Source organism: Lutzomyia longipalpis, chromosome 1 (assembly GCF_024334085.1).
Source record: "Lutzomyia longipalpis isolate SR_M1_2022 chromosome 1, ASM2433408v1".
In the NCBI taxonomy this organism is placed as follows: Eukaryota; Metazoa; Arthropoda; class Insecta; order Diptera; family Psychodidae; genus Lutzomyia; species Lutzomyia longipalpis.
Genome location: NC_074707.1, coordinates 3,960,881 through 3,980,725, shown reverse-complemented (window position 1 = coordinate 3,980,725; position 19,845 = coordinate 3,960,881). Strand labels below are relative to the sequence as shown.

At 38.1% G+C, this 19,845-nt stretch overlaps 10 protein-coding genes across 12 annotated transcripts in view; 4 read left to right on the top strand and 6 right to left on the bottom strand.

Annotated features, from left to right (window-relative positions):
• LOC129786570 (nuclear pore complex protein Nup88) overlaps positions 1-19,845 on the top strand; it is an 850,897-nt gene that overhangs the window by 550,228 nt on the left and 280,824 nt on the right. The window lies entirely within an intron of this gene.
• Positions 92-7,674, bottom strand: LOC129786604 (transmembrane protein 198). The gene is made up of 5 exons (XM_055821726.1): positions 4,700-7,674; positions 4,217-4,430; positions 1,412-1,725; positions 1,013-1,333; positions 92-932 (listed from the first exon to the last, which is right to left on the bottom strand). Exons 1-5 carry the CDS (start codon positions 4,760-4,762, stop codon positions 819-821), a joined length of 1,026 nt encoding a protein of 341 aa, XP_055677701.1. The 5' UTR covers positions 4,763-7,674; the 3' UTR covers positions 92-818.
• On the bottom strand, positions 7,770-8,933 carry LOC129786622 (cobalamin trafficking protein CblD-like). The gene is made up of 3 exons (XM_055821745.1): positions 8,697-8,933; positions 8,259-8,575; positions 7,770-8,175 (listed from the first exon to the last, which is right to left on the bottom strand). Exons 1-3 carry the CDS (start codon positions 8,845-8,847, stop codon positions 7,903-7,905), a joined length of 741 nt encoding a protein of 246 aa, XP_055677720.1. The 5' UTR covers positions 8,848-8,933; the 3' UTR covers positions 7,770-7,902.
• On the top strand, positions 8,961-10,850 carry LOC129786623 (DNA polymerase zeta subunit 2). Its single transcript, XM_055821746.1, has 2 exons — positions 8,961-9,134; positions 10,223-10,850. The coding sequence occupies exons 1-2, from the start codon at positions 9,128-9,130 to the stop codon at positions 10,795-10,797; spliced, it is 582 nt and encodes a 193-aa protein (XP_055677721.1). The 5' UTR covers positions 8,961-9,127; the 3' UTR covers positions 10,798-10,850.
• On the top strand, positions 10,943-12,307 carry LOC129786626 (peroxiredoxin-5, mitochondrial). Its single transcript, XM_055821749.1, has 2 exons — positions 10,943-11,121; positions 11,561-12,307. The coding sequence occupies exons 1-2, from the start codon at positions 11,035-11,037 to the stop codon at positions 12,020-12,022; spliced, it is 549 nt and encodes a 182-aa protein (XP_055677724.1). The 5' UTR covers positions 10,943-11,034; the 3' UTR covers positions 12,023-12,307.
• On the bottom strand, positions 12,226-14,895 carry LOC129786584 (zinc finger protein 37-like). 3 transcript variants are annotated; one of them, XR_008750141.1, is made up of 4 exons: positions 14,697-14,895; positions 13,612-14,637; positions 13,012-13,379; positions 12,451-12,562 (listed from the first exon to the last, which is right to left on the bottom strand). XR_008750141.1 is itself a non-coding variant. In XM_055821698.1 (3 exons), the coding sequence occupies exons 1-3, from the start codon at positions 14,859-14,861 to the stop codon at positions 13,266-13,268; spliced, it is 1,305 nt and encodes a 434-aa protein (XP_055677673.1). In that variant the 5' UTR covers positions 14,862-14,895; the 3' UTR covers positions 12,226-13,265. The 3 variants fall into 3 exon arrangements, 2 of the variants coding, with proteins under 2 accessions (XP_055677673.1, XP_055677672.1); XM_055821698.1 differs by having other exon boundaries at positions 12,226-13,379; XM_055821697.1 differs by lacking the exon at positions 13,012-13,379 and having other exon boundaries at positions 12,226-12,562; positions 14,697-14,894.
• LOC129786615 (endonuclease III-like protein 1) lies at positions 14,944-16,805 on the top strand. The gene is made up of 3 exons (XM_055821739.1): positions 14,944-15,386; positions 15,451-15,564; positions 16,238-16,805. Exons 1-3 carry the CDS (start codon positions 15,054-15,056, stop codon positions 16,658-16,660), a joined length of 870 nt encoding a protein of 289 aa, XP_055677714.1. The 5' UTR covers positions 14,944-15,053; the 3' UTR covers positions 16,661-16,805.
• On the bottom strand, positions 15,409-16,169 carry LOC129786630 (acylphosphatase-2-like). Its single transcript, XM_055821753.1, has 4 exons — positions 16,023-16,169; positions 15,941-15,957; positions 15,769-15,878; positions 15,409-15,712 (listed from the first exon to the last, which is right to left on the bottom strand). Exons 1-4 carry the CDS (start codon positions 16,069-16,071, stop codon positions 15,598-15,600), a joined length of 291 nt encoding a protein of 96 aa, XP_055677728.1. The 5' UTR covers positions 16,072-16,169; the 3' UTR covers positions 15,409-15,597.
• Positions 16,668-17,694, bottom strand: LOC129786625 (uncharacterized). The gene is made up of 2 exons (XM_055821748.1): positions 17,376-17,694; positions 16,668-17,311 (listed from the first exon to the last, which is right to left on the bottom strand). Exons 1-2 carry the CDS (start codon positions 17,560-17,562, stop codon positions 17,013-17,015), a joined length of 486 nt encoding a protein of 161 aa, XP_055677723.1. The 5' UTR covers positions 17,563-17,694; the 3' UTR covers positions 16,668-17,012.
• LOC129786610 (uncharacterized) lies at positions 18,816-19,807 on the bottom strand. The gene is made up of 2 exons (XM_055821733.1): positions 19,628-19,807; positions 18,816-19,568 (listed from the first exon to the last, which is right to left on the bottom strand). The coding sequence occupies exons 1-2, from the start codon at positions 19,788-19,790 to the stop codon at positions 18,829-18,831; spliced, it is 903 nt and encodes a 300-aa protein (XP_055677708.1). The 5' UTR covers positions 19,791-19,807; the 3' UTR covers positions 18,816-18,828.

The window sequence follows — 19,845 nt, the reverse complement described above, 5'->3', positions numbered from 1 at the left end:
AATCTTATTTAAAAATAAATGAATTTAAAGAAAAAAATCAAGAAACGTCCTGAGAAGAGAATTAGGTTAGTTCAATAAAAAAGCCTTTTCCTGACTTTATTCTCAATGAATTTTATTATTTAAATATAAATACAACATATAAGAACGGTTCTCACATAATATAAACTTTGATTGAATCCTCAACATATAATTTTTGAGCAGATTTTTTTTCGTCACATTGTTTTTTTGTTCCATCACTCAATATGGCGTCCGGATGGCTTCCGAAGACGCCATATGCATTTTTGTCCCTCGATTTTGTTTTTTTTTTGTTCACTTACAATCTAATTATATATAATATATATATTTTTAAAATTACATTGAACTCCATTGATAATGTCTTGGAAGCTTCATGTCAACAAATATTTTTTGGATTTTTTTTCATGTTCTTATGAATTATATTGTCGTGTGAATCAAAATGAATCCCAATTATTAATGATCTTCCGGGAAACCAGGATTTTGTTATCCTTTTTTTTTTATTTTAAAGTCGTTTTCTCATTGATCCTAAATGATTTCTAATATCGATGAGAATCTATCGAATCTACAGATAAATTTTTAATTTTTTTTTGTATAATAAACTGAATATTTGATATTCAGATAGCGCATAATGTCTTTGATTAAATTTTCCTTGTATTTTGAATACATTTTGGTGAGACTAGGTCTCCTAAAAAGTGCACAAGTCCTCGTGGAAAGAGAACATTAGGTAATGTATTGAGAGAAACGAAAGTGAAGAATGTACATTATTATATATAGACTTAATAGTAGATATTTGAGCAGTGGTCTCAAGATTTCGTATCGAGAGCCACGGAATCCGGGAGGTGTGTCATGTGTGTGGAGTGCTCTGAGGATGATCCCGAATGTGGTTGGATGTGCTTTTGCAGGGCGGAAGCGCAATTCTGAAAGGATATTCAACATTTTACATTTTATTGTCCCTCCGTCTTTTTTTACCTTTATAGCATCAGGCACGTGCACACACCTGTGAGATGATGTCCCCTCTTGAGGTGCGGATGTGGTACAAGTACCGGAATTTCCTCTGTCTTGCCTCCTCTCGAGTCTCCCGTGGTCTTGCTGGAGGGTTTGGGGGACGATTTGCTGGTACATCCGGTACACCTCGTACCGTAATGGGTGCCTCGAGGTGTCTTCTGTAGGGTTGGGGGCGTTTCTTGTGATCCAGACGCCACGCCGTGATGAAGCATTGTGCCAAGATTCCCACCAAAGCCGTCACTGGCCACGAGCACATTATAACACCACCCCAACAGGGTGGTGGGGGCATTGCTATTGGCTTAATAGCCACAATCTACGGGAAAATGTTTAAATGAATTTAATTTATTTAATGAAAAATTAAATTTAAATAAAAAAAACATTAAAATCTCACCCATTTAACAGTCTCAAGGCTATGGAGGAAAAAATCCACAGAGAGGAGAACCATTGTGGAGCCAATGATGCTCGATGAGATGATCGTAATCAATTTTGCACAGCATAGGGTCATCACAGCAAATATAACCGCACCCCCAGATACGGCCACAACAATCTCACGTTCCCCAAATTCATGATCAGGCATTGTGGCAATGCACAGTACCATTGTGGCTCCAGCAATTATTGCTCCTGCAATTGCACTCACTAAGGCCGAAGCCACGGGATGGGTGGAACCCAGCATTGCACCACATAGCCCTGCTGCCACGGCCAGAGCTAATTATTTTGTTTTTCCGTGTAAAGAACAAGAAAAAAAATAATAAAATAGGTCAAAATCTCGATTTCAGAGCATAAAATTATATATGTTTAAAAATAATCCCTGGAGGTGAATTTCTTTGCGGTGATGCATAATGTTTGATTTGCATCACTTTTTATTTCCTCAAACATAATTGAATTTGTCATACAAACCGCGCGTATTTTATGTAATTCTCATTTAAACATTTATGAGCATTTATGTAAATTCCGCTATGCACTTCATGTGGTTTTGCTTTGAATTTTAAACGAACCATATTGGTTTGGGCTATATGAGTATACTTTTTACCAACTTTAACTACATATAGTCATTGCGAGAGAGAGGAAATTTTAATGAAAATTTTAATTAATATAATATATAATAAAATGCCTTGAATTTCCTGTTGATGCTACATAATAGTAGGTAGGTATAGCATAAAAGTTTGGAACAAATTCAAACTTTTCTCATAAAAGCTGTTTGTTGTTTATGGTTGTTTAATTTGAGTTTAGTTGCACGACAAATTAATAACTAGGACACTAATGTTGATGTAGTCCACACTAAAGTTTTAATGTTTTTGCAATAATGTTTTTGAACGTCGAGAAGATTCATTTTTAATCATTTTAATTATTCCGAATAAAAATAAAAATTCCGCACTGCAATTTGCGAATAAATAAAATAAAATCTATAAGGATTAACGATTTTTTTAACCCTTCCGAAAACCAAGTCTTTAAAGGTTAAACAAAATAACAAATATTTTTTCTCCCCCATTTCGAAAATAAGATATTTTAAATAATTGTTTTCTTAATTTTTCTTAAAAATTAAAAATAAAAATTTTAAACGAATATTCAATAAAATTTAGGCACAGCTAATTAAAATATTCTCTGTAATTTTTTTCCCTGAATTAACTTATACAAAAATGCAGATCTTAAAGCGGTAACCATACAACAGCGTAAAAAGACGGTGTTCGTTGTTTTTTCTTACTTGCTCATTGTCAAATTGTATTGCGCTGTCACTGTCAAACAAGAAACGCGGTTATAAAACAAGGAAATCGCGTGTTTGACAGTGACGGCGCAATACAAATTGACAAGGAGCAAGTGAGAAAAAACAACGAACACCGTCTTTTTACGCTGTTGTAAGGTTAGGCCTTAACCTTCCGTATACTGTGTGGGGTAGGTGACTGACCCCAGAGCTATATTTCGAGTTACTACGCCCTATGGGGTCAGTCACCTACCCCAATAGTAATGCGCGTAAGTGTTTTGGTCACAGTATACGGAGGGTTAAATATTTTAAATATCAAGACACTTTGCATTATTTTTTTTTTATTTTAACGTTATTTATCAAGTGAAGTAAAGGGCCTTTTTGGCAGGCTAATAAAAGATCGGCCGGAAATCATGCACATTCATTGTATACTTCACCAGGGGCTGTATTCTCTAAGAGTGAAAAACTCTCGTGATAAACTCCCGAAGGCTTTTTGGAGGGAAAAAGTGAGGAAACTTCACGTAAGCGTGATCATCTAAGAAATTTAATGCATCCGTGATGATGATTTCGCATTTCTTTTAAAGCCCTAAAGCCTTCAGGAGTTTATCACGGGAGTTTTTCATTCTTAGAGTATTTATGCTCAGGAAGTTTTAGCATCAAAATCGATTGGATTTGATTCCACAATGAAGATTTTGATAGATATATTAAATAAGATTCGGGGAGGTCAAAACTCGCTAAATCATCGATTATTTCGCCGCCATCTCGAGAACCATGGTATACAGAAAGACCTTATAATGCATGCATATGTTTTCTTAATTAATCTGTACAAATAAAAATAAAAATTAAAACTCATTTTTTTTAAATAAAATTACGTAATTTTACAGCGAATAAAATTTTATTCTTACCCAGAAAAAATGACTGAGCCAATAAAAGCACAATCATGATTGAATCAATCAGATTGATCAATCATTGGTCAATTATTGGTCAATTCAGGTCAATTTTGATGACTCAATATTGGACTCAAAAATTGATCAATAATTGATAAAATTTGTTTACTATGTAGTCAAAAAAGCAAAGAGTTTTATCTAAATTAATGTCCAATTTTGCACACCTTCAGAAGGTGGGAAAAACCCCCGAAAATTAGCATTAATAAAATTGCAGAAAATCTTTTAAAAATCACATCTCGTCTGTCTCGTTTTTCTTTATCTTGAATACATTCTGTGCATTCCAAAAATAAATCAATACTTTAGCTTTTCGATATATCCAAGATCAACTTTGAACTCTCTCTTTGTTATTCATCAACAAACAAGGCATATAGATAAAATATATCACAACCAAACTATATGGGTTTATTTTTGTAAAATATTCAGTGAAAATATCTCGTTTAAATTCCATTGGGAACATCTCACTGCACAGAGCAAAATCCACCAGGGCGTACTTCCGCAAGAAAATGTAGATAAAAAAAATTCGCGATGGGAAATCACGTAGACGACTCACCTGAATCTCCTGGACTACCGAGGAGAGTTTTGTGCCTCTGCAGCCACAGGACGCATCCCGCTCCTGCTGCTAAACCTGTGAGGAATCCAATGGCACGGAGGCATCGATAGCCGAGCATCATGTAGACAAAGCCAAAGACGGCACATGTTGTCCACAGGAGGACCTCAATCATATCCGGTTGACTCGTGGGACATATTGAGGTGTCCATTACACCCTGAGAAAAGGAAGCAAGCAATGTTGGGGAAAAAGTGAAAGTGGGCTCAAATGCTGAAGGGGTGGGTGGGTGGTTGGCTCTTCACATGTGAATCTGTGTCAATTGATGTGTGTGAGTGCAAATGTGGAAAATTCTCACAAGTGTGTGAATATGCAGACGCAGACGACATTAATAAAAATGGTTAATGATGGTATGGGGCAGATGAAGATGGCTCACAGCATGAAAGTGGGAGGTGGGATGAAGAAGAAAATAATTCTCACAGCACTTACTTGAAGGAGAAATGGCCAAATTTTTGCTACTTCTTCGCTCTGCACGAAATTCATTGCTGTCATTTTTATGATTATTTTTTTTTTAAATTATTTTTTAAGCTAAACTTTAGAAGATTTTTATATATAATAGATTTTTTTTGGGAGGAAAAAAGAGCTTAAACTCTTTTCCCACGGATGGTATCAATTTCGGCTTTTTTTCTTCCTTTTTTAATATTTGAGTAGGTAATATGGCAGTGTCCTTTTTCCCAATTAAAAAGTTTCTTTTCGCATTAAAGGGTGTGGGAGGATTTGCTTTTGTTGTCTGCGTGTCTTTTTCTCACAGTTAATTTAACTCGCACTGTTTTATATTAATTTTGTACATGAGAGACAGAGAGAGAGAGCGAGAGTCTTTAGCAGCATCCTGTGAGGATTTTTTGTGTCTCTTCCACGACGATGGATGAGAAAAAGTCTGAGGAAAATGGGTGGAAATATTTCATCAAATAGGATTGCATAATTCTTGTCGTGGAAAATTATAAAAGAACTGACAAAAGACGTAAATCCTGCGTCTCTCTGTATTTTAACATCCAAAGGATCTCTCCTTTGTCTCGTAACGCACCCTTTTTCCTTCACTCTCGTCCTGGATGTTGGAGGTTTTTCTTTTTTTTTTGGAAATTTATTTGTTTGTTGGTTTGGCTTTAATTTATGTGGGTGGTGGCAGTATTTAGGGGTGTAAGAGATGTCCTGTGGTATCCTTACCCTTTTTCACATTTAAATAATTTATCGATTTTTTTTTTTCACCAAAATAATTCACAATGTTTTGCCCTCCTTGTTTTGTCTCCACAACCACTCCAACTGTCCCAATATTGGTGCACCAACTGTGTGCGCTCCTCAGGAGAGCTATGCTACCGTGGCCCCGAGAATCAATAAATACATTCGAGAGAAATTCCTTACATTTCCCACCCAATGAATTTTCACAATTTTCAACGTATTTTCCACACCACAACACATAGCACTGGAGCAGACACAAAAAAGGACATCATCGAGGACTCTGTCGCCCACTTTTTTATATTTTATTGCTCCTCACCACACACTTCACCAATAAATTCCACCGCACTCACGCATTTAGGTACAAAATGATAATTTAATTTGATGCCCTTTAATGCGTCTCTGCCATGGCACACCAAAGCAGAATTTTCCAGGAAATTCCATGTGCAGAAAAATTTTCACACCATCCACAAAATGGTCAACACGAAAAGGCGTGTGCCAAATTCTCTTCTATGTGCCCTCGTTGCGTCTACTGTGAACTCTGTGCCTCTGTTCTCATTCAGCTGTCTCTCCAACTACATAATGTACCATTGGACTATGTACCACGAACAAGAGACGTATCACTTTGACAAAATAATTTGTTCTTTTCACTCCGAAAATTATTAATTCGTGATGCTTTGAAAAAAATCACTGGGGCGTAAATACATTGAGGTATGGCAATTTAAACCAACAAAAGTAATATTTTCTACAAAAGAGAGCAACAAATGACATAATTTTGTCCCCCAAAAACGAATTTAATCACAAAACTTGTAGCCTCTACTTTTCTCAACACTTCTTCGTTTTTTCTTTTCTTTTTTTTTTTGGCAAAGAGGGAAAAGCACAAAAAAATTGCGCTGCACAACCTTTATCTTGCTATTTAGGACGCTGCAATACTTTATATGCGAAATAACAAACACGATGTGGTTGGGTATCAAAGGGGAGAGAGAGATGGTGAAGGAATTGTATGTATGTTTCTCTATGGGAATGGCGAGGACTTTTCCAGGACATATGCCACTCCTGCGCAGATCATCCCCCACTAGACATTTGCGTGGTTTCTCCTTTATTCCAACTTGGGGTGAATTAACTCAAAAAGGTTCAACCTCCTCACACGAGGTCCTTTTTTTCAATTTTCCTTTAATATTTTTTATTATTATTTTTTTATTTTTCTTGCAATTTTTGGTTTGAAAGTAACTAAAAAGAAGATTAATTAAATTAATTTAACGAAGATATGATTTTTTGCTACTTTTCTTTCATTACTCCTAGGCCTGAGGAAGGAGACAAGAGTTTCCAAAACGCCTTATGACGACATAAAATAGTGAAAGGCAATGAAACGGTTTTTTGCGCTTAAAATTTTAAATAATAGTTTAGAAAAAAAATGTTAAACTAAAATTCTTTTTTTTTCTCTAAATATGAATCCGGGGGGAAAAGGAAAATTCTTTTTCCTTCCTATTCAATTATTAATTTTCTTATTTTTTTAAGCAAGATTTTGATAAAATTTATAACCTAGCTTTTTGAAGATAAAATTTTTATAATACAGATTTAAAGCTTTTTTATAGGTACCTAAAAGAGTTTAGTTTCGACTCGATTCTTATTCGTTTCCAAGCTGGTTCAAAAAATTGCCCTTTATTCAACTGAATTTTACACTTTTCTATTTTTCCCGCCAAAGTTTTCATTTTCCCCACATTTTTTCTTTCACCATTGGAATTCACCATCTTTTCTATCCCACCTCGAATACGCGCCAAGTTTAAATTCATATATTTTTTATCAGTTTCCCAAGCAATGGGTTGTATTCAGTGACCAAGAAATCCTTGAAATCGTTGAAATTTCAGAAGAAACTCCTAAAATGCCTAAATAAATAACTGAAAAATCAGCATAAGTTAAAGTTAATACGTGAGAAATTACTTACGTGAGATCAGATCCTAAAAAGAAAGAGATAAAAATAAATCTTTTAAAGCTTTGAAAGTATTAAAATGAAGAATAAAACGAACAAGAACGAGGTCAGGACGCTCACCTCATTGACTTTAACGTGTGATAGGCTATTAATTTTTAATATTTGGAAATTTTTATGGCTTATTTTGAGGGAGATCTTCAACAACTAATTTCAAACTGTTGTTGTATTATTTTCTTCAAACAGCCATGAGAATAAATTATTTGATTTTTTATTCTCTAAAAAACAATGAGATAACCCCCTCCAAATTCAATTTCTCCAATCATTCATCACATATTAACCACGAGAATCACGAAAAATGTTGGAATAAAAGAGAATTACATTAAAAAAGATCAAAAATATTCTTACAAGAATATAATTTACATTGTACTATCTACAAAATTCTTGTATACACGTGACTTTGGGACAATTCAATGTCTTCTGGGAGATGTTTGATTATTCTTTTTTTTTCTTTATCAGAGACAATTTTAGGCTACTCATCCAAGAGGGATCGAATAATGTCCAAACTAGCTGGGGCATTTGTGAACACATTTCCGGAGAATGTGATTTGATCATCAGCACTGATGACTCGGCATTGATTTGTATCCTCAATCTTCATGCCAAACCCGCGAAATCTCTCATCGATTGTGTACAAGTCGGCACCAATGAAGGAATAGAAGGGTTTACCACTGAAGGGATTAATAAAGTCCGCCCAATGCCCTGAGTGTCGCAATCGACTGCAAATCTCTCTGGCAATGAGAACAAACTGGAAGGACAAGAAAAAAAAAGAGAAAGGATTGGCATTAATATTTTGCATCAGAGTGAGTGAATGTGGGGGCAATGTCTCACTGATTTGGCATTATTTTCTGTCTCGGCTGGCGAGGTCAGTGTCACAAGGGCAACATCATTGGGTGCAGTTGCTTCCGGAACGGTGGGAAAGAGCTCCTTGAGGGTATTTCGTATCAACATGGGGCACTTTTGGCAGCTAATGTGGAACTTTTGTGAGGACTTTGACTCGAAATCCACGAGATCCTCCAACGTGATATTTGTTGAGATTGTCGTGGATTGCGTCAGCCAAGCTGGCCCCAGGGAGCCAGGCAAGTAGAAGCGACTAGGGGAGAATAGTGCCAGGGAACCTCCTTCTCCGCCAAGGGGTCCCCCATCATCTATTTATAGGGTTGACACGAGAGAGCAGAGACGCAATTTCGTGATAAGAATTTAAATGTTGATTGCAAAAACAAATAGGAATTTCACATGAGACGCATTTTGCGCGAGGAATAAGCTCACCTTGAAAGTCACGGATTTTCACGATTTTATATGAGCTATCAATGTTTTTGGGATCACTCTTCCGGGAATACCTACGCAGGTAGCCCATCAGCATGGCAGTCTCTGCAGCATTTGCACTGAATTTTATTTGCTTCAGCAACAATATTGACATAATTTTACGTTTTTCCACGGAGCGAAATTAAATTTATTTTTCCCACTTGAATGTTCACACACACACTGTGCTGCTGGGTTAGCTGTCAAAATCAGCTGTTTCATAGCTGTCTTACCCCCACTCCATTGTTTACATTTTCTCGCAGTTTGTTTACAAATCAAAAGAAAAAGCATCACAAAAATCATTTTCTTTTAGTTTTTCATTCAATATTTAAGGTATTTTTTGGTTTTCTTAGTGCACTGAAACTTTATAAGATTTCTGAGCTTTTATAAAAGTCAACATGGAAAGTAAGTATACAATGTTTGCTCTTTCAATAATAATGAGAAATGAAAAATCTTTTTAAGAAGTTTCCAAAATTGTGAAATTGGTATAAGAATTTCATTATTAATTTTAAGAAGATTTAAAGGCTTTTAAACATTAAACTAAAGGAAAAATATAGGGTTACCACCTTACATTGCATTCTGACCCGGAGATTTTACCGACCCCCGCCTCCCATCCCTTAAATTTTTAAATGTCCATAATACTAAAAATTACGTCGATCTCTCGATAGGCAATGAAATTTATTTTTATCTAAAATTACTTTAAAAAAATTATATCGGTTTTTGTTTATAAGTTTCGCTTTATAGCAAAGAATTAACTTAAGTTTTTTTTAAACCAGGCTTCAGTTTTATTAGCTGAGCTTAAGTTTCCTAAGTCTTGCTGAGGTAAGGTTAAGTGCATTCTAGGTCTGGCCTGTTTTAACTAATAAAACTGAGCCTTATCTTAAACAAAAATTGTGAAACACCTCAAAAAATGTAAGTTTGACTTAAAAACTTAAGCCTGACTTAAGAAACAAAGCTAAGTCGTTTATTAAGCCAGGCCTATATACAGACTTTTTAGAGGAATTCGACCTCAGTTCAGCCCGATCTAACGTTGAAACCTTAAAAGCCTGATCTTAAAAAACTTAAGTCTAGTCCACAACAAAGGCCCTGCTTAAAAATCTTAGAACTGACTTTTGTAGTCTAACTTAAAGAGGTTTATTCTGGTTTTAAAAAACTCACATCTGACTTTAGACGATTTACCTTCAGCTAAAAAAATCGAAACTTCCTAAATTACAGAGTCTATTCAATTTCCGATGTTCTAAGAATTATATTTTCTAGTTTTTGTTCAATTTTAGACTAAGAAATTAAAATTATTCAAATCGTTCAAACGCTAAAATAAATTGGAAAAATCTCCGATTTTGATCATTTTCCCAAATAGAAAAAAATAAAAGAAAATCAAATTAAAACAGAAGAAAAGAAAAACTTCTCAAAAACAATTTTTAATCCTCTTAAAAAAAACCCTAAATTCAAGATTCAGAATTCTATTCTATTAGGCTATTTCCCTTATTTTGCAGATGATGACCTAATTGTGGAAGTTTTGGAAATCTACATAAACTACATCCTGTACGGACGTCAAGTGTACCCGAGTGCAATCTTCCGGAAGAGGCGCTCCTTCAGTACGTTCGTCTACAAGTCCATCTACCCACCACTCAATGACTACCTTAAGAGTATCCTGGAAACCGTGAGGACTCTCAAACGCATTAAGAAGCTAACAAAAGTAGAAATGCTTCTCAATCAGGATGATCATGTCCTGGAGAATTATATCTTTGACATTGAAGATTTGCCTGATGTTGGCAATGATGATAAGTATTTGATTGAATTTGAGGAGAATATCAAAAAGTCCATTGCTGTCCTCGAGGGAAGGCTCAAAGGGCTTAAAGCACTGGAGAAGGATACGAATTTTAAGATTGTCCTGCATACAACACAATCGGCATTTGTTGCATTGGGTGAGAATAAGCACCTTGAGGGATTCCCGTGGCTCAAAGCCAGTGATCTTGCCCCAGAGGATAAACATAGAGCCACCCTGCTACCCATTACAACAGCACCCTATGTTGGATTGCAAATCTATGCTGAGGAGTACAACATTTAGCATTTTTTTTACATTAAAGCTGATTCTATGAAAAAAAAAAAGAATTTTATCTGCTGAAATCTCATGATTTGTTAATTAGTAATTAATTATTTTATCTGAATTATTTTACGCGCGCCGGCTGACGCGAAGTCTCCCGATGTGTGACAGTGGAGCCAAGTTGGGGAAACCGAAGTTGGAAAAAAAAAGAGTAGGCATCGATTTGTGTGAGGGAAGAGAGAACAACGCTTGCTGAGACCGATGCATTCACAAAGTTTAGTCCTCACGAGGCGCATCGCATTGAGTTCTTGGCGTGCATTTTCAACAACTAAGATGGTCCAGATCAAGGTAAATACCCCCATCAGCCTTTCCCAAATCACCTTCCGCGGCCCAATAGACCGTATCACATTACATAATATGATTGGCAATTGAGTAAACTCCACACAAACACTGATAAGAGCAGCATAAATTGTGTGTGATTGCGCTGGGAGATTTCTCGTTCCAGTGATTATCTCATAAATGTAGAGATTTGCACGGCACGGAGAAATCTCCAGAAGGTTTCCCCAATTGACCTCAAAAATTTTCACGATTTAATGCAAAAAGAACAGCATCTGCAAAAAATTCTCACGCGGAGAGAGATTTGTGCTGCCACGCTATTGATTGGGAGAGTCAATGAAAATTTAATGCTTAATAATTCCATGGAGTAGCTTCATTGTTTGTTTAGCGGTTAATTATTCATTCGTGGTCTCCATTTCCCACTTATTTCTTGTTGTCGCGGAAAATGTAGGAAGGTGACAAGCTCCCCAGTGCGGATCTGTTTGAAGACTCCCCAGCCAATAAGGTTAACACCGGAGATCTCTGCCGCAACAAGAAGGTCATCCTTTTTGCCGTTCCCGGCGCCTTTACACCCGGCTGCTCCAAGACTCATCTCCCAGGCTACGTGGAGAAGGCAGATGACCTCAAAGGGCAGGGCGTGTCGGAGATTGTCTGCATCTCCGTCAATGATCCCTTTGTGATGTCAGCCTGGGGTAAGGAACACTCTGCTGGGGGCAAAGTTCGCATGCTTGCTGACCCCAGTGGTGCATTTACAAAGGCCGTGGATTTGGGTGTTGATCTCCCCCCATTGGGAGGTTTTCGCTCCAAACGCTACTCCATGGTCATAGACGATGGGGTTGTGACATCACTCAACGTGGAGCCCGATGGCACAGGACTCACCTGTTCCCTGGCTGATAAGCTAAAGCTCAAGTAGATCAACTACTCCTCCTCATGCACCAGAAGACCTAAATTAAATTTTTGAAGAAGAAAAAAAAATGGGTCCACCTCTCAAATGCCTAGAAGTGCAGCCTTTTTCCCCGCAATCACGTAGGATTTATCCCTAAATTTCTAGATTAAAAATGGAAGAACCTTTCTCACTGTGAAAATTCTCATGAATATCAATGAATTCTACTTATATTTTAGAGAGAGAAATGAATTTATTACTTGCAATTCGAATACAACTTCACGAAAAATAAAGCGTTCTGATTCTAAAACACTACCCTGGCGTTTTTATCTCTTCCTCCTCCTTATGCTTGGCCATGTGGCGCGTGAGATCCTGCCGTTGGATGTAGCCCACTGGGCAGATGGTACATTTGTACTTCTTCTCGCCAGTGTGCAGGTAAATGTGACGCTTCAGAATGTGCAGAGCATTGAAGGTTTTGTGGCAAAAATTGCATTCAAATGGGCGCTCCTTGGTATGGGTACGAAGATGCTGCACGTAGACCTGCTTAGTGCGGCACTTCCTTCCACATTCCTTAAGAGGAAATGCAAGAAAAAATTTAATCTTTTTGGAAACCAAGTAGGCCTTGCTTGCAGTTAAAAGGTTTAAGAATTTTAGTTCAATCATAGTAGGCTCTACGAAAATTAGAAGAAAAATATCAGAGTTTGTTTTTTTTTTGCCACCCTCCCACCCGAATTAGAATTAGAAAGTCTGTAGTCAAAGGGGACTACTAAACTGCAATCTTGAGGCAAGTCGGTTGCTTTATAAGAAGATTCTGTTCCGTTTCAGAAAATCAGCGATTCCCATCAATGGTCCCAATCTCTTCTGCTTAATGGCTAGTGCCACAATGTCCCTAGAATAAGGACTATCACAGACTTCACTGCACGCAATAACAAGATCCTCTCTCCCGCTACCATACTTAGGACAAGTAAATAGCACATGATCGACATCTTCATATAAATTACAAACATCACATAACATACTCTCCACTATACCAAACCGGAGCCAGATGTGTATTAAGCCTGAAGTGGTTGCTTTTAATCCTGTTGGTAAAGGATATTTTTTCTTTACCAACATTTTCTAACCCTAGACACCAGGGATTCCTCCTGCATTCCGGTAGAATTGAAAAGGCAAGTCTGCCTCTGGTTTCATTTTGCCATTGGTCTTGCCATCTATCTAAGCATTTCCTGTTCAGGGTTAAAGGAAAAGATCCTCCCTGCTATGAGCGGTTCGCTCTTTAAACGGCTGAGAGGCACCCTGTCGTTTCTAGTTCTCTCCCACCTGTATTCAGAGCTTTAATATCCAGATAGTAATACCTTAGATAGTAAGCAGGACGTATCATCAGAATTTGCTGTTTATAGTGAAAAATGAAGATAAATAGTTAAGGATTCTAAGGGAAACAAAGGATTTAAAAATAATAGCCCAATTGGATCCTATTCTGCGACCAAGAAATCTTTGAAATTTCAAGAATTTGTACACTAATCCCCAACATTCCTGGTCAAAGGCTTTCCGGAAAAGCAAAGGACTTCTTTTTTGCTTCTCCGGAGACTTTTTCAGTGCAGTTGGAGCAGAGTTATACTTACAGCGCATTCAAAACGCGTCCGTTTGGTATGAGACAATCCATGGTGGTAGAGATTGCCTTTTGTTTTGAAGGTTTTCTTGCAAATTTCACATTCATACGGCCTTTCGTCGGAATGGGTGGAAATATGAACATTTAGGTCAATCTTTCGTGACATGCCCTTGCCACAGATTGGGCACAAGTAGGGCTTTTCCCCTGTGTGAGTCCTCGTGTGGATATCAAATCTGGTTTTAGTAGGAAATTGTTGATGGCAAATGCTGCATTTATAGGGTTGATCAGTCAAATGGCTAATAATGTGCCCCCTAAGGGAGGATTTATTCTTAAACGCCTTCCAACAGTGGGCGCATTCAAAGGGTTTCTCATCCGAATGGGAAGTTAGGTGAATTTTGAGATTACCAATAAGGACCTTCCCACATATAGGACACGTGTGGGGCTTATTGTAGTTCTTGTATTTTTTGTACTTTTTTCCTTTCGATTGTTTATAATCAGGATCTTGATTTTGTGTGCTTGGCGGGCATTCTGACTTCTTCTTCCGTCCACGTTTGTTTTTCTTTGATGAATTTGAATTTCCATAGTACCTGGGAATCTCCACTTCCTCCATATCACACTGAAAGGGTTTACCATCACTTCGCCACCATTTTAATTTATCCTCAATCACCTCAACATTTGCTTCAATTTTTGGTACTGTCACCATGTGATCCTGCATACTGTTATTTCCAGGACACTCCTCATTCATGCAGCCTTCCCTGTAATCTTCAACATCAGGAAGTTCTTCCTTAATCTTGAGACTTAAATCCATTGATCTTGTAGTTCGTTGATTTCTTGTATCTCTATTGCCTTCATGATTATCCTGAATTACTCGAGCTTCCTCCAAGAGAACTTCTTCGATCTTAATCACATTACTACTCCCAATATTCCCTCGAAGGGTGTTGTAGGAATTCAAACACATATCCTTGAATGAAATTGCACCAGAGAGCCTCTCAATACATTCCTGACAAATTAAAATTGATAATCCATCGTCCTGAACAAACTGCAAAGGAGTTTTTAATTAATTAACAAAGGATTTCTTGAGAAAAAACGAGTCCTTACCTGAAGATTGGTCAATTCCTTCAGAAAAATCGCCAATTCTTCTTTTCTCTTGGAAATCTCAACGGTTTTATAGATAGACTGCATTTGTTTGGAATCTCTGAGGCAAGTCCGGCATGTCCCAAAGCCAGATTCCTGGCCAGACTCCTCCTGACCAGACACTTCCATTTTTTCTCCACTGTCTGACAAGAAATTTGGCCATCTAATGGAGAAATCTTGCAACAATGTATTGGGGAAAGAAAGTGAGGTTAGAATTTTTGGCGGCCTTCTGCGACCTTGAAAAATGGAGAAAGAAAACAAACTTTCCTTGTGATAATTTTGAGGAATTTATTGTATTAAAATTGCGGTTTACTAGAGGGAATGTTGATAAGATCATCCCTGATAAGGAATTTTTGCAAAATGTCACGAAGGAAAGCCTCAGTGAGGAAGGATTTGAAAGATTCCGCGGCTGGAGCGTCTTCTAAAGGGAAGGAAGTTGAATCGGAGGAATCGAAGGAAGCAAAAGTAGCCAAGTGGGAACCAGAGAAATGGCAGGAAACTCTGGAAAATCTCCGCAGTATGCGGAAGGACTTTAAAGCCCCCGTGGATACAATGGGGTGCAGCCGGTGCTGCGATGAGGAAGGAGTTGAAGAGAAAACAAAGAGATTTTGGGCTCTTGTCTCCCTCATGTTGTCCAGTCAGACCAAGGATCAGGTGCTTAACAAAATAATTTAGAGAATTTCTCTCAGAATTTAATTAAAATTCATTTTATTTCAAGGTGACATATGAGGCAATGAGTAGATTGAAGGCGGAGGGATTACTTCCGGAGAATCTCATTAAATGGGAAGCCAGCAAATTGGAACAATTGCTTGTTCCTGTTTCCTTCTACAGGGTGAGTAATTTTTAATGATTTATAATGAATTGCTCAATGCTTGACGGAAAATTTGGGAAAAGTATGCTCAGGGATGGATTTCTCCCCACTAAAGACAGCTTTATCGATCTTGCTCATGGGGCTCCCTTTGTGCTGAAGCCAGTCTTTCCTGCAGGAAGGAGAAATTTCATTACCTGAAGGTTTTCTTTAAGAGATCCTTCTTACATTTTTCTTAGTTGATCAGGAGATCCTTCCATTACACCCTTTACTGTCCCGTCATTTGTATTCATGCACCAGCCCCGTAGTCCCAGCTCTTTAGCCTGCTGCTGGGTGTGCTAAAAATAATTAATTTCCATTTTGTTTTATTTGCTGCTAAAAAACTTCCTAAAAGAGTTACCTTCCGGAAGAAGACACCTGAAAAACAAACCAAAAAAAAAATCAATTAACGATTTCTTTACCTTTTCTCTCAATTTTAATACCTTGAACAATCCCAAAGACTTCAAATTCACAGGAAATTAATCCTGCCATCGTCCTTTTGTGTTGTTTTATTGAATTTCCGTCGCCAAGTGAAAATTTGTTTGATAAAATGAAAAGAGAAAAAAACTCCCTGGAAGTTTAGCTGATTGGGGGATTTGACAAGCTAAAAGTTCTAACCTCCTTGGAATTGCCGGGTTATTTCTTATGCCTTCTGCAGAATAAGGCAAAATTCCTCAAGCAGACATCCCAGGTGCTCGTGGAGAAGTACAATGGAGACATTCCCAAGACAGTTGAGGAGCTCATTAAACTTCCCGGAGTTGGCCCCAAAATGGCTCATATTTGCATGAATATCGCCTGGGGGGTTGTGTCCGGGATTGGTGTCGATACACACGTTCATCGCATCACAAATCGCCTCAAGTGGACGAAGAAACCCACAAAGGAGCCCGAAAAGACGAGAATTGGGCTGGAGGAGTGGCTGCCCTTTGAGCTGTGGGATGAAATTAATTTACTCCTTGTGGGATTTGGACAGACAATTTGTACACCAGTTGCCCCAAAATGCGGGGAATGTGCCAACAGTGGGATTTGCCCTTCGGCGAATATTAAAAAGCCCAAATCAGGCGCTAAGAAGGCCAAGAAGTAGGATGATCTTCAAGAAGAAAAGAATCTTTATTGTCTAAAATCAGATTAAAATTTATTTCTCTAAAATCTATCGTTGTGAAATGTCTATTTTATGTGTTTTCTCACAAAAATAATTACATTATTTATAAAAAGAAAAATACAATGAAGGATGAATTGTCTTTTTTGCCAAAATTTTGGCAGGATTTGCGATGAATTTCGTAATGATTTGATTAAAATAATTTCCTTAGAATTAAAGGGTTCTAATGCTATTTGTTTTTGTGATCAAATCTAAAAGAATAAGAGAAGCAGGAAGCTTTTAAAATAAAAATCCTCGCCTAATCTTAAGGATGTGAAGGAGATGAGGAGGAGGGAAGCTAGTGCTTGTACTCGCGTATCTTTGTTGAGAAGAGATTGAGGAAGGCGATTTGCAAATCAATAAAGTTCTGCTGCGTCAAATTGGCCGTCTTCACCTGCAGGGCCATACTCTTAAAGAAGTAATCCACATGTGTTTCCTCCATCTCGATAAAGGGATTTGTCTGTGAGCCACCATCCTCGGATTTGTGTCGTTTCCCCGGAGGGGGTGTCATTGTGCGGATTTCCTCTGATTCGTCATTTGAGAAAACCGTCCAATCGTTGATTTCTGAGAAATCTGGACCAGGTTCATCCACTTTAACTGCAAGAAAAAAGATGATTCCTCTCAAATTGCTGTCAAATCTCCTCTCCAAGGATAAACTTACTAATTTCCTTCTTTAGCGGCCTATTGAGGAATTCCGCCCTCCGGACGCCTTCGGGGCACTGCATGCATTTCTGAAGGTGCTCCGTCATACGCGTCGCATTCTTGATGATAACATAATTGCAGTAGATGCAGCGCACCTTATCCGCCGATGCCTCGAAGTGTTTGTGAATTTCCGACTTCCGTCTCATTTTTTATTGTTATTTTTTTTTTAATTTTTATTATTTATTTATTTGTTTTTTTTTTCACGAAAATTGTGTGAAAGTATCAAATATTACCAAAATTACTGTGAAATGGCTGCAAAATTGTCAAAAATTTGTGACAAGATGCACTGTGAAGTTTGCCGCAAGTCCATTTCGTTGCTGCGGTGAAAATTTCGTAAATTTCATGAAAAGTTTGTTTGTGTTGTGCGGAAAAATTTTTAAATATTTATTTTTCCGGGAAAAACTCATTTTTGCGACTTGGGCCTACGCGGGAAAAGCTCCGGGGGGCCCCGGGGAGCTTCAGTAAAAAATTGGGCGCGAAATTCGCCGGATTAAAAAAACCATTTTATACGACTTTTTCTGGCGCGCATTTTGAGTGTTTTGAACTGGCGACGCCAATCGACGCGGCGTCGCTTCCTGGTCACAAAAAAGGTAATTTCGCTGGGAAATTCGGCGGAAAACGCGAGAAAATTGCGAAAAACTAAAAGTGTGAGGGAGACAGTATCAGTGACGAGCGAGTAAGAGAATCGCGGTGAAATAACATGTGCATCCGTCTCATTTTCTCCTCAACCAACTAAACAGCGCCATATGACGTCTGGTACAAATAATAAAATTTGAACTTTAACGAACTTTTTGCTTGCTTTTCCAAAAATGCGGTTTTTCTTGTTTTTCCGCCAATTTTTTCTCACAAAACGCATTTTTTGGGCTCCTGGTGCACTTACGGGTGCTCCGGGAGCCTCGGGGAGCTCCTCCGTGTGGAATTTGGGGCCTTCGGAAATTTTGACGGTTGGGGATTTTACACGCACTTTTTTTCTCGGAAATGGATTTTCGTGACTTTTTGAATTTTTGATGCCAAAAATTCAAAAACTTTTCCCTGGTCACAAAAAACACAATTTCCCCGGAAAATTCGGCGTAAAACGCGAGAAAATTGCGAAAAACTGAAAAAGTGAGGGAGACGGATAGCGGTCAAATGCATCCATCTCATTTTCTCTTCAAGAAAATGTACCAAAAAGGGCGCCAGTTTCAAAAAGTAGACAAAAAAGCATGAATTTTATATGGGGGCGCTATGAAGGGGGGCTCTGGGGGGAAAATGAATGTCGTTGGTAAAAACCGCCTGGTATCAGGAGTCTCTGTACCAAATTTCATCGCGATCGGACCAACGGTGTAGATATGCATAGCTGAACAAGAACGAAATTATAGACAGACCTTTCTTTATTATATAGATAAACCACTATCTTTCATTAAATTAATCAGTTAATTGTTGTAATTGGGCAATTGATGCACAAGGATGTCCAGGATTGTTGCTTGCAGATCCAGAAACTCTTCCCCAGTCACTTTTGCCCGTTTTACTTGCTGAGAAACTCCGCGGAAGAAGAAATCAATGTGAGAATTATCTCTGTCGATCTCATCGTAATTCCTAGCATTCCCACCATTGCTCCTTGCATCGGGATTCCTCTGATTCTGCTGCTGACCCATAAATTGAGAACGATTGTTCATGAAATCATTGAATTGGGGATGCATCGAAGGAGGTCCTTGAGGGAAGTCTGACATTCTCTGTGGATTAATTTGATCCCACCCTGAAAGACCACCGGCAAATCTATCTGGATAGTTCCGGGATTGAGTGTTCTGCTGGGAGTATCCCATTCCAGATCCCGAAGGAGCTGAACAGTAGTCAAATGACGAAGGATTCCTTTCATTTCGATTTGGAGGTCCTTGATTGGAAAAGCCCGGTTGTCCGGGGCGTTTGTTGGCATTTAATTGGTTGTAGCCTCCTCCTCCATAGCTTTGTTGGCTACTACTCTCTGATCCTCCTCCACTCCCACCTGGGTATCCATCCTCAGAGAATTGCAGGAATGCCTTTGCATACAACATAGCATTGTAGTGACTAAATTGTCTCTGTGCCTCAGCAAATGTTATGACCTCTGCAAGGACATCTTCATGCACCTTGAGGAATCTATTGAGGAGCAGTGCAAAGGATTTCTTGCACTTGGTCACTAAAAAAATGGGAAATTCATTAAATTCTGCGGGGAAAAAAGGAAGTTTGGAGACTCACAGCTGATTCCTTCGCCAAACTTTGAACACACCTCCCTCCATGCTTGATTCTTTTTCTGGGAATCCTTAAAGTAAGGATTCCTTCTGTCGTACAGGCAAGGATATGCTTTTACCTGGCGTATTAATTCTTTTTCAAAATTCCTAAATTCTTCAGGACTTTGCATTTTGCAAACAAACAACAGAGAAATGTCAAAATGTCCCAAATTTTCTCCGTGGAAA